Raw genomic sequence first — 13,058 nt, forward strand, 5'->3', positions numbered from 1 at the left:
CGAACTTTGATGGGGAGAGAATGCTGTTAAGAATAGGTATGAGGGAGGCTCCTCTTCCTCCCTGCTCAGGCAGTTAGCAAAGATCAGGCAGCTGGCAGCTGCCTCTTTCTAGTCCTGGCCCCCCTCCAGGATGAGATGGGTGCGAGGTAACCTCTCCCTCCATTCACACCAAGGCACAGCTGTGACAGTGCAGGCTGCTACTGGAACATCAGGGGAGTGGCCGGAGACCCCTGGCTTCAGCGTCTAGCCACCACCAGCAGCCTGCCCACCGGGCAGCCTGAAGGGAGAGGAAGGTAGGCAGGCTTCGGCAGAGGGCACTCAAGTCCTAGGAATCTGCACTCAGCTAACCGCACGAGTGTGCTCCTCGGTTTCCCAGGGAAGCGGAGATCATGAATCTCGGTAACTCGAGCCCAGGGCCTCATCACTCACAGTGATTGTGGGGGGATTGAGAGCTGGAGTGGATGAGTCTAACAAAACACGCACACGGGGGACTCATCCAGTGAGCCTGCTTGGCCACCACTACACTCCCCACCCCACCCTGCCCTGCCCCCACAGAAGCTGAGGGTGAGGCGGGGGGGATTGGGATGGGGGTTGGGGAGTGGCCCAGAGAGGCCACAGCCTAAGGTTTCTTCTCCCCTTACCCCCACCTGTGAGCTGGTGGGAGACATGAATCTGGCTGGCAGCGACTTGGGCCAGCTTTTTTTTGTGGGGTTTTTTTTTTTGGAGATGTTAATGAAATGCAGGAGTACTTGTCCTTTCAGACAGCGGCCCCTTTTATTTGGGAATGAAAAGCTGCATTAGTCTGAATGAGGTTTGGAGGCCTCATAAATCCAGTGCTGGCTGCCTCCTGGGGGAGCGAGAAGCCCAGGCTTGGCTGGTGGGTAGACTTGTTTACCAACAATTTGAAAAGCCAGGATTGGTGGCTCCCAGTCCCCAGAGATGCAGCTTGAGATTGTGCCAGTTCTGGTGCCTGCTGGTGGCAGGACAGCCTGGACAGGCGCACGAGACAGGGAGAGAGGGCTGCAGGTTTCCGGGGACTATGGAGCTCCCCAGTTTGCTCCAGTAAAGGGCCCAAATCCTATTCTACTTTAGCCTTTCTACAAGCAGCCAGATGCCCCAGTGGGCCTCCAGCAGAGGGGACTGGTGACAGGATCTTCTTTGAGAGCCTGTCCCCGGCTCAGCCTATGCAGGATAGGGGTCAAGCCTGCAAACTTAGGAGGCAGATAGGCCTGCATGTATATACTGGCTCCTCACCGCAGCGCTTGGTAGTGATGGTCAATCAATATTAGAGGAAGGAAGGAAGGAAGGAAGGAAGGAAGGAAGGAAGGAAGGAAGGAAGGAAGGAAGGAAGGAAGGAAAGAAAAGGGAGGGAGGGAGGGAGGGAGGGAGGGAGGGAGGGAGGAAGGGAGGAAGGAAGGGAAGGTCATATACTGTACTAGCTGTGTGACTTTGGACCTCATATCTATCTGAGGCTCAGAGTCTTCATCTGTAAAATGCAAACAGCACACAGATCCTATCACAGCCAGTTGTGGAGAGGGTTAGATGAAGTGATGCAAGCAAGGTGCGTTGAGTGAGTATGTCATCCAGAACATAGGAAACATGTAATAAATACTGGTGGTCATCATCATTGCTGTTGTTTTTGCTATAAAGCTTCCCACCCTCCACCACACTGGGATGAGCAGGCTGCTGTCAGTCTGGGGAGACCTCTGTGTTACAAAAAGGCTTGCAGCTAGGTCCAGAAGAAGGCCCAGTCCTGGGCTGGGGGCAGCCCGCTTCCCTCTGGCCCCAGGCTCCCGCTGGCTGCCAGGCCCAGCGACTGAACCCACAGCCCCTGCAGCTGGAGGCTGTTTCCCATGGAAGCAGAGGAGAGCCTCCTTCCTCGCAGTGCAGGCAAACTCCTGCCCACTCTGAAATGCAAAAGGGCAAGGCCCAGCCCATGCTGCTTCCCTGGGGGTGGTGAGGGGCCCAAGGTGACAGGGCCTCAGTCCCGCCCCCCTCCCCCCCCCACCTTTATCCATTCACTTCTCTAGTACCACTCTCCTGCTGCTTTCTTGGAGGCTGTTTCTCTTCCTCCTGCTCCCACATTCATCTCTCCCTCCCACGGGCCTTTCCCAGGGTTTCTGTCTGGGTTGCAGATCTGTTCCCTCCCAGGAGTCACACCTCTACCCTCGGCTTCTTCAGTATCTCAGCCAGGCCATTGTTCCCTGCACCCTGCCCCTCCTATGGCAAGAGACTGCCTGCAGGACAACCCAAACAGAACTAGCATCCAGGCTCCCCTCCTCCCCCGTGCCCTAACCGTCCTTGAGCACTGCTGGTGATTTAGCCCTTTTAGGCCTGGAGTTCAGGTGCTGCCCATCCCCTTTCCACCCCCCCTCGGGGCACTGGGATGTTCTTCTTTAGAGAACAGCCTGGACTTCCGGGTTCCTTGGAGCAACTAAACCAGCTGTGGAGGCTGGTAGGTGATGGAGGTGAGATGCCCAATCTTGAGTCCTGGCGCGCTCCAGAGGCTCCTCCAGCTTCCCCCTGGAGGGCAGGCCTTCTGCTCCTCTCCTGCGCTTCTGCCTGCTGGTGCCCACTGCGGGCAGTTCCTCTCTATCAAGAGGTGGCAGCTGCTGCTTCTCTGGCTCTGGTCTGCGTGTCCTTCCCTCTGGTCTCTTGGGGAACATTTTCCAGTGGCTGCTTGGGAACCCAGCCGTTCCTGCTCAAGGGTGAGGAAGGCCCAAGTCTGGTAAAGCCAGACCACAGGTACCCCCCTCCCCCCCTCTTTGCAGGCGGATCTTTGAGGGTGGCCTGAAGACCAGCACACCTTTCTCTTCTTAAGAGGAGAGCCCTGGGAATCTCTCCTCCTCCTCCTCTCACAGCCACCTCAGGTGGGGGTGGGGGGTGGGGGAGGCCCCTCTTAATTGGCAGGATTGGCCACTCTGCACTATTCACGTCCCCACACAATGCCCTGGTCCCCTATGCCCAGTCAGGGAGGGAAAGAAAAGACAGGGAAATTAATAGGCCAGATAGAGCTCCACTCATAGCCTATTTGTAAGAAAATTAAAGATTTGCTTTTCAGATGTTGGGGGCCATGCTCCTACCAGACAGCTGGCAAATGGGAGAGATTGGGAATGATGGAATGGATCAAATTATTTAAATGAGAAAAATAAATTCACACACAGCCTAGCCGCTGCCTGTGACAGACCCGTTTATTTATCTACTGTATCGGCACCGCTTTGTCTCTGTCAAAAAGGTCATTAAACTCGCCTAACTGCGTAATTCCAGCCTCCTGCTCCAGACTCGCTCCACAGCCCTTCCCTTCCCTTGACACCCAGTGCCACTTGAAAAAAAATTTATTATTGTTAATAAACAAGGTGGTTTTTTTTTTAACCCTTCCCAGCTTGCTCCCACACGGGTCCTCCTCCATCCCACGGGAAATTACAGTTTCTCTTTATCCTTTCTCAGGAGGAATGGGGGAGGGGGTGCCAGCCCCCCTGCCTTGCTGGAAGGGAGGGATGGGGAGCACCAGGGTGCATCTTAGCTGCCCCTCTGATTGTAAGGATTTAGCCTTCTTCCTCCGAAGCCCCTGTCCTAGCAGAGCGCGGTGCAGTCCTGCCTTCCACAGCAGAGGGTCGGGTCTGGGCTCTCACGCCCCTGCCAGCCGGCAGCTCCGTAAGCCCAGCTTGGGCAATTCGCTTTGAATTCTGTCACCCCCAGCCCCAGCCCCAACTCTGATTCCATAAGGCCTGGGATTAGGGAGGGAAACCCGTTCCTGGTCAGCCTCCGGCCGCCGCCGTCCAGCCAGCCCCAGCAGCGTGCTAGCTGGACGGCGAGACTCCGCCGACGGCGGGCTCAAGGTCCCTCTGCTCCCGGCGGGCGCGTCTCCTCCGGCAGGTCTGGCAGGTCGGGCCGCTGGGCTGCCGCCGTCTCCCAGCTCCCGGTGCCAGCTCTCCCGCTCCACGCCCGGCTCCCGGGCTCCGTGCCCTCGCAGTTGAAGGGACTAGGAGCGGCAGGGCGGGTGGGGACGTCTGGGGATTGAGGAGAGTCCTCGTTTTCGGGGCGTCCCCCCCCAAACCGCGTCCAGGATCCCCTTCCCCGCCCCCTGCGCAGGTGTGAGCGCGCGAGTGTGGCCTTGGCTGGTGTGAGTGTGAAGTGTGTGTGCGCGAGGGAGTGCGCGGAGGGAGCGCAGGCGGCGCGGGAGGCGGGAAGCAGGGCGCGGGGAGGGGGCTGGGAGGGAGTGTGTGCGCGCGTGCAACTCCACTCCGGGGCTTTGTGAGAGCCGGGGCGATAGCATCGGCGGCGGCTGGAGGAGGAGCGGCCGAGACGCGTGCAGCCCGCCCGCCAGCGCCCGGCAGCCCGGGCAGGTGGGAGCCCGCGCGGGAGAGCCGAACCGACGCGAGCAGGAGCCGAGTCCGAGCGGAGCTCGGGCGGAGCACAGGAGCCTCGCTAGCGGGCGGCCCGTGGGCGGCAGCCGGGCGGGGCAGGCGCCGGTGGGGCGGCCCCCCAGTAAGATGTGCGCGGCGCTGCGGGGCGCCCCCTACTCGCTTCGGCGCTCGGGAGCCGGGCAGCTGGGCCAGGCGGCGCCTCGGGGGCTGCAGCGCGCCCGCGCCTAGAGCTGCCGCCCCAGGGAGCCCGCCACGGCCGCGCCCCGGGCACGCTCGGCGGCGCCCAACGATGACCGCTCCCTGGCGGCGCCTCCGGAGACTGGTTTGGGAATACTGGGCCGGGCTCCTCGTGTGCGCCTTTTGGATCCCGGACTCGCGCGGGATGCCCCACGTCATCCGGATCGGTAAGCGCTCCCCAGAGCCGGGGGTCTCCGTGCGCCGGGCGGGGGCGGGAATGGGGGCCTCTGGACACGACCCCAAAGGATTTTTTTCAACCTTTCCTGGCGGTCAGGGCCGGGTGACCACCTGGAGCTCTTTCCGGTGAGGACAAAGTTCCAAAGCCGGGGTCACAGGCCTTACTTATTGGGAAGGAGGCAGCCGGGCCGCGGGGGGCGAGGGGCCCTTGGCGCGCTCCTGGGAGGCCAGACCTCGCAGAGTGTAGCGAAGCGTTCCAGCCCCAACCCGAGTAGCGGGCGCAGTTCCCGGCGCCTGCCAGCACGACCGGCTGCAGACCGAGTTCTGGGACCCGCTTCTCTGCGGAGCGGGAGCCCCGGGGAAGGCGCCAACTTCTCTTCCCTCCTCGCTGCCCCTGGGCCCCTCGTCCCTGCCTAGGGCATGGCTCTAGCGGCCGCTGCGGGTACGCAGGGTACAGCTTCGCATGCGGGGCAGCCAGCTCCTCGCCCGGTGGCCGCCCTTCGCGTCGGTGGCCCGCATTCAGCCCCATGGCGTGGGGCAGGGGAGCGGCAGCCGTGTTGTTCGCTCCGGCCGCCCCTCGCGGCGGAGGCCTCTCGGGCCTGGGGCAGCGCAGGTGGGGGAAGGGAGCAATCGAGCCTGCCCAACGCGAAGAGAGGGAAGGCGAGGAGAGGGACGCGAGTGGTTTTTAAAGTTAGCGGAAATCCCTCCGCAGCTGGCGGCTGCTGGCGGGGCTGCGCGCAGCTTTCAGGGGCTCCTGCGTCTCTGCATCTCTCCTCGCCGGAGATTCTCACTCAGGCTTTAACTTTGTTGTGGCCGCCCCAGCACCCTGAAGGCATTGCTCTGGGCTGTGCGGGGTGGGGGTCGGGGGGTTGGGAGGTTGGGGGGCTGCTTGTCCCAGGGCTGGGCCGGGCCTGGCCACGCGGGAGCCTCCATCACGAAGGCCCTGCACCCGCCGCCAGGCCGGAGACCTGGGCCGCCTGGGTTCGCGAGGCGCCACCACCAGTGTCTGGCACGAGGCGGGCAGAGCTTTGCTGGGCCGGAGCTACCTTCCTCCCCTGTGGCTCTGCTCCAGGTGCGGCCCCTGGGTTGCCAGAGCGTGCAGGGAACCAATGTGGGGTTTGGTTTCCGTACTTGAGGATTTTCCCAGGAGGCGGTCAGATCGTGGGAATCTGTCTCCTCCTTCGCTCTCTCCCGGATCCCAGACCCTATGGAACTCGCTGTCTGGATGGTGGTAGACGCACTGCCCTGGCTGGGGCTTTCATTCCATGCCCAGGATCCCGGCAGGTGCACGCGGGAAGGCAGAGGAGTCCAGTGACTGCTCTGGGGACAGCCCTCACCGTCAGGCTTAAACCCTTTGCAGTCCAGGGTGTTGCTGGCAAGCCAAAAATATCTTCTGTCTCTGCCCCAGTGCCCAGTCTGGTCACCATTCTAGGGGCATGCAGCCCCTTGGTAGTGGGCCAGCCCTTTCTTTATTCCCTGCTTCCTTTCCTCTGTTTTTTGGGGGGCCTGCATGGTAGGGTGCTCTCGGGAGAAAAGGGGGGAGGAAAGGTGCTAAGTGCTCAGCTCACGCATTGCAGGATCCTCTTTCCTCTGCAGGGATGGGATGGGCATGCTCCCAGCCCAGCCTTAGGGATGGAGGTCTTTGGGGGGGGGGGGGGGGCCCAGAAGACAGGAGCAGGGGAGGCCAGCCCCAGAGGAACCAGCCAAAGGGGGGGCAGGATGATGTACCCTCACCTGCACCTCCCACTGTGAAATTGACTTGCACCAGGGGACTCCTCAGGGCCCTGAGGGGAAGCCTCAAGCCCGCCTGCCCTTTCTTGGGTTCAGCGTGTAATAATGCAATTAAGGACGGCAAAGCCCTCTTCTCTTCTAATCTTCTTCGTATTAAGCCCCAGGATTAATTAGCGTGTCGGCCCAGGCCATTTATATCAGCGAGTCTGGCCCCATTTGATTTTCAGCTCGAGGACTGGGGTGCTGTGCGGATGCCAAATGTGACCACCAGAGCCGGGCCAGCTTGGACGGAGGATGGGAAGGCTCTGGGGCCAGGGGGCTTCTCTGGAGCTTCCTGGGGAGTTGAACCTCCATCCTACTGAGCCCAGGCTCACGCCTCAGCTGGCGTCAGGGAACTACAGTGGACACAGCACAGAAAGGGAAAGATTCTCTTGCTGAAACCCAAACATACCGCCCTGGCTGGGCCCCGTGCCATCTCCCTTTTCTCCTCCCTCCCCACCCCTGTGATCTCAAGGCTCTGGCTGGAGCCGCAGGAATTGAGGTCCCAGAAATTGGGCTCCGAAGTGTGCTGTGTGCTGTGGTTCCCGAGACGGGTGCCTGAGCCGCTTGGAGCCGAATCCTTCTCCAGCAGGCAGGCAGGCAGGCAGGCAGGCAGGCGTGGCGCGCACTGGCCAGGGAGAGGGTCTCCTGCAGGTGTGCAAAGGGCTCTGTGGGCTGGGGAGCAGTGTACCGCCCCCTCTCTTTGTGCCTCTTTTGGGGGCTGAAATTTCCTCTTAGACAAGGAGATGGATAGCTCAGCAGTGTGACAGAGTGTTCAAACAATCCGTCTTGAATAGATGAATTGCATTGCTCTGTCTTTTTGTAATTGTGTCTATCAGAGGGAGAGGTCAAGGCATTGATTGCTTGGATGGTTTGCAAGTAACAAAGGAGAGTGAGGGAGAGAGAGTAATTGGATTGTAGTCCGCGGGTGGAAAAAATGATCATTGATTATTTTATATGAATATGTGGAAGATGTATTCTGCGTGTGATTATCAGGTACTGCTCACTGAAGGTTTTCAAGGCATACTGTTCAGTATTTTGTTATTGTTATTATCATCGCTATTATTGTTCAGATGGATGCTGGTCTTAACTCATGGAAAGCAGTTGAATGCATGGGTCTTCGCAGCCAAAAGGGCTCAGTGACCTCATGTGGGGACCTGGATTTCCTGGTTACATGACTCAGAACCTGAAGTGGAGGGGCGCTGGCCTGGGAGCCAGGAGCCCTGGGTTTTTTGCTGTATCTTCCGCCAGTTTTCTGGGCCACTTGGTTCACATTGTACTCTCCCCCAACCCTGAGCCCGTTTCCCCAGCTGTAAACTGTTGGGTTGGCCGTGATGGTTCGGGCTCTTCCGTGGCTTCCAGGTTCCCTTTAGTGCAGGCTGGCGGGGATGTCAGCACCATGGTAGATCTGTTGCTTAGATTCGTCGTGTGTCATGAGGCTCCTTCATGTTACATACATACTGTAGGATCGAGGGCCAGCCTGGAATTTGAAAAGGGAATCAGACAGTGGTGGCAGCAGCTGGGGAGCTTGAATGGATGGTGCTGATCTCTAGCCAGCCAGGGGTGAGGTTCAGAGCCAAATGACTGCAGAGACATAAAGCAGGTGTGCGTGCGTGTTTGTGTGTGTGTGTGGGGGGGGGGGGGGGGGCAGGGGTGGAGGGAAGGGCTGGCTCAGCTCCCGACTCTCCGAGCATCTACAGGCGAAGTAGATTGGAGCTATGAGGCCCCCTGATCCTCGGTTGGGGGGCCCAGCAGGCACCTGCAGTCTGTCCCAGGGGAGTGAGGTCCCCTCCCCCAGAGTTCCCAAACCAGCTCCATCTGCACCTCCTCCCATGATTTCACGCAAATGGTCCTGGACGTTTGTCTCCTGAGTTTGGGAGCTGCTGCCTGTAAAACAATGGGAAATCTCTCGCAGTGACTGGTGATGCGCTGAAATCACCGCCTTGTAGGAGCAGACAGGAGCTGAATGAAGATCAATAGGGGTTTCCCCCCTGGAAGTAAATAGCTTCAGACAAGACCTGGGCGTGGCCGGAGGGGCCTTAGGACGCATTAACTTGAGGAATTTCTGCCTCCACTTTCTAGCCCAGCTGCTCCAGTCAGCCCAGGCATCCCTCCTTCTCAAGCTGGAGTTTAATTTCTTCTTGATTTCTGCCTTGCGCTGCGCTAAATAGTCTTTTGACGTCAGGATGATCTGGGGTTTTTCAAGGTGGTTTATGCAGGGTGAGCCAGGCACCGAGTCCTCACTAGACCCTCCCAAGGTCACTTGCATCCTCCTCCCTCGGGCACACCAGCTGATTTCAGAAGTCAGTCCTGCTGTGTAATTTGAAAGGACTTCTCAGGGGCCACTCCTTAGTCCCTCCCCCTTCAGGAAAGCAAGGCTGCTGAGCTGCTTTTAGGATCCTTTGTGGGGCCTGTGGGCCTCACTGAGTCACTGCGTTCCTGCCCCAGGAAACTCCGGGCTGGGGGGGGGGGGGTTGGGGGTTGGGAGGAGAAGCACGGGGCACTAGAACAACCTCTCCTCTTGGGGAGGTGCAGGGTTGTATGTAGAAGAGGCTGCAGAGCTGCTTGGGGTGCTCTTTTAGGGGGAGATATGGTTGTGCTCAACCACGGAGGCCAAGCTTCCTCCAGCCTGTAACTGACAGCTGCCCTTGCCTCTGCCTCCCAGGGTTTTAGCCTGAGGCCCGCTTTGCTTGCTCAGGACCCTGCAGAGGGAACAGAAAGCCGCTGCTCCACTTGGCTGGGCAGCAGCAGAGAGGAGCCCGGAGCTCCCAGGCCCTGCCTGGCAACAGAGAGGACTGCAGCTCCAGGCTCCGGGCTCTTCCTCTGGGGCCAGCACCCAGCAGGCCCCGCTTGCCGTCCCCAGGCTGGTGTGATGGGGTTGGAGCTTTGGCTGGGTGGGTGGGCCCAGGGCCTGACTGATGCAGATGGGGGCCTTGTGTGAGCTTGTTGGCTTGAATAGCTCTTCTCCCAGGTGCTGATCCCCAGCAGTTGCACCAGGGGGCAGTGTGTCTGTGCCCAGGTGGCTGGTTGGGCCCTGTCTCCTGCCTGGGAACCCACCTTGGTCTGGAGCACAAATTAATAAAACAACAACAGGACACTGGCCCCAAGTTATTTGAGCACTTAGCCACTGCTGGGCACTGTGCTAAGTGCTTTTCACACAATGACTAGTCATGTGGGTGACTAGTACATGTTCGATAAATGTAGCTGTTGCATTTCCCCCATCAGCTTATGTAGTCTTCACCACCCTGCAGGCATTTATTCCCATTTTGCAGATGAGAGAACTAAACCTGGCGAAGTCACTTGTCCAAGCTCACACAGACAGTAAGGGATAAGGCAGGATGAGAACTCCCCTCCTGTCAGCCTGACTCCAGATCCTGTGCTTTTAGCTGCCTGTGTAGTTGGGAGATAGAAAACAACGGTTTTTACAGGCAGCTGAGTGCAATGCCCCACCTCCATGGTTCTGGGTGCTGAGTGGGGCGGGGCTGGGCTGTTTCACCGGCTGTAGGGGATAGCTGTGGGCTATGTGACATTAACCCTACCAGTGCCAGGGAGACTGCCCTTGCTGATGGGCCATGTGGCAGATATGCTTCCTTGAGAGGAAAGGTATGGGTGGTGTTTCCCACCCCTGTGGCCAACACACATTCTCATTGTGACTACACCCCACCTTGTTCAGCCTTCTGCACTCTGCCCAGCACTTTAATCCAAGCCTGAAATAAAGCTTGGACTTTCCCTTGAGTGTGGCCAGTCTCCTCCCCGCCCCCTCCCGCCCCCCAGGAATGCCTCTGCTCTGGGGACTCCACCTTGCATGTCCCCTGGCAGCCATTAGGTTGTTCTCAAAGACGTAGTCAGAGCCTTGAGGAAACCCCAGGGCCTCATGTCTGTGTCTTCCCCTCACTTCCTTCCCCATCGGCTAGTGACCTGGCCAGAGAACGTAGCTGGTGAATTAGCTTTTTATTCTCTACTCCTTCTGTGACCTCCTTTGCCCCTCCCCAATCCTGTCCCCTCTCCTCTTCAACATCTTTTCCAGGATAATAGGTCTTATGGTCATTTTATTTGTAAACAAAAGTCACATCCCAACCTTCTAAATAGAGCCTGCCTTGCTGGGAATCGAGTTTGGGGGACAATATCAGGGTAAGGCCCACTGACACTGGGCCCTGGAACATGCATTGCTGTCCTACAGACAGTATGGGTAGGGTGTGGGGACCTGGGTGCAAGAGCTTCCCAATCCACCCTTCTCCTTCGGGAAGACCTAACCCTTCTTTCCCACCATGTTCATTTTCCCGGGGGACACGGAGTGACTGGACAGTGGTGGTTGCCAGGGACTGAACTGTTTTAGAAGTGGGGGAAGCTGCACTGCTCAGAGCCCCTACAGAGGTGACAGATTTGAGACAGGCACAGTCAGACAGATCATGTTATATTCTAGGGCCTCAGTTTCCTCATCTGTAAAATGGGGATGATACTGCCTGCCTCACAGAGTCAAATAGGTGTGATGTCTTCTCAAAAAAGCGTAAATACTCTCCTAAGATCAGCTTTTCTCCTTTTGTTGTTTGAGGAGTCTGACATGCGCAGGGCCAGGACTAGGGTGAGGTGTGCGAGGCAGCTAAAGAACAGGATTTCAGGAGGCTCTCAAGTGGCAACTTTGCATTTGCATAACTGGACGGGAGAGCAGGTGCCCCACTGGCCTCCACCATCACCTGTGTTTGCTCATGGAGTCCATGTTTTCTTGTGCTCCAGAGACAACATCTTAATTGAGTTGTGATTGGGAGAGCGGAGACTGGATTGAGGGTGATGGGGGCTGGGCGGGGGGGTGGGGGGGCGCGTTGAGGACAGCAGGCCATTCTGAGTTTGCTTTGGTCTCCCGTTGGCCACATTTTGTAGCAGCCGTGCCCAGAGCACCTGCCCACCGTATCTTGCTGTCTTCCCTTTGGGATTACCTCCAGGGTCCACACTGCCTCCTGCTCCAGCCTGTCACTTCCCTCTCCTCAAAGGTCACCTTCCCACATCCCTCTCCTTGCTTCCTGTGACCTTTAGACCTGTTTACTAATGCTTATCGACCTTGGTTATAGTTTTGCTTGTGGGTGTCTAGGGCTTTCTCTAGTGCATGTGTGTTATGCCATGGAGCTGCCCAAGGGGACCTAAGGCCACCTCTCCCTCATCACTACCAAGAGGCAGAATGAAATAATATGTCTTATTGATTCTAACAAGAACACACACACACAGTTTCACATCTTTAAAATCAGTGTGTCTCACAAGTCATGTCTGAGTTTACTTGCAAGATTGTTTTCTTTCTTGGCACTTGGCTTTGATGAAATGTGGTGGACCGGACTTTGAATGTGAGTCTAATATAGCCCTGCCGTGCGACCTTGGGTAAGTCACTTTATCTCTGAGCTTCCATTTCTTCCTCTGTAAGGTAGAATTATTAATATTAGTTTAATCTATATTCAGATGTTTTCGACCTACAAAAATGTCATATGGTTGAATCTTATAGTACCATCTTCATCAGGTTAGTGTGAGGATTTAAGGAGATAAAGTATATACAGCTCCTTGCACAGTGCCTAATGCTTAATAAATGTTAGGAGAAGAGGATCCCCCAAGGGTGGAGGCCATGTCTCCACCATCAGACTGTGAGCTCTGAGGCTGTCTGCTTCTCATGTACCCTCTGCCTTATGCCAATCCTCATGCTCAATACTCCATGCAGCTCAATATGCGGTGTTTGCCCACTACCCACATACCCATGTGCCTGCAGTGGAATTGGCAGCCTGTGGCAGTTATCCACCATGCTAGGGAGCAGGCGAGGTGTCCTTCCTGGATGTCAGCTCCCAGACTCCCCTGGGCCTGTTATTTCTCACACACCTGCAACCACAGGGTACTGGTTTTTCCCTACATTTGCAGCATTTTCACCGAAATGCATTTTGCATGTATCTAGAGATTGGATGATTCTGGTTATGGGATGCTCTTGAGGGATTGGTCCAGGGAGGCCTCATCAGTCCTTGGATGGGAGTCCAATCTGGCTTGCTGGGCAGGCAGCAGGTGCAGCCCAGAGAGGGTCTGTGGCTGGAGGCTGGGCCCCCGGGGATGAGACTGCTGGCTCTGCTGGGAGACACCAGGTAATGAAGCTGCAGCAAAAGCCAGGGAGGAGAGAGTCCCCATAGTGATCATTCAGATGGGAGAAAATGAGGTGGAGTGAGATTGGGAGGGGCAGGGGAGAGTGGCTGCTCGACTCCAAATCCTTTGGTTCCATACTGAATGGTGGTGAAGAAAGGCAGAGGGGAAAAGAGGAGCAAGAAGGAGCTAAGATTCTTGTTTGTGTGCAGAGGGTTCCAATCCATAGGAGACAATAAAGTCTTGCACTATTAAAGGGGCTGCTGCAGACCGGCTGCCGATGGAAGGGGGTTTATAGAGTTCTCAGAACAACTGCAGGGATGAGCTCTTTAAAGATGCGAACAAGGGAGACCTCTGCAAAGCCTTCCTGCATCTGCTTTGCAGAACTGAAATATGCTATTCCGA

General features: G+C 57.3%; 1 protein-coding gene across 1 annotated transcript in view; it reads left to right on the forward strand.

Moving 5' to 3' along the window:
* Positions 1-4,278: 4,278 nt before the first annotated feature.
* The window catches only part of GRIK3 (glutamate ionotropic receptor kainate type subunit 3), a 207,064-nt gene continuing 198,284 nt past the window's right edge, over positions 4,279-13,058 (forward strand). The window contains exon 1 of the mRNA XM_079777705.1: positions 4,279-4,771. Within this exon, the coding sequence (XP_079633831.1) occupies positions 4,657-4,771 (115 nt within the window). The 5' untranslated portion in view covers positions 4,279-4,656. The remainder of the gene's footprint in view (positions 4,772-13,058) is intronic.

The sequence above is a fragment of the Cnephaeus nilssonii genome, assembly GCF_951640355.1.
Source record: "Cnephaeus nilssonii genome assembly, chromosome: 7".
Taxonomy (NCBI): Eukaryota; Metazoa; Chordata; class Mammalia; order Chiroptera; family Vespertilionidae; genus Cnephaeus; species Cnephaeus nilssonii.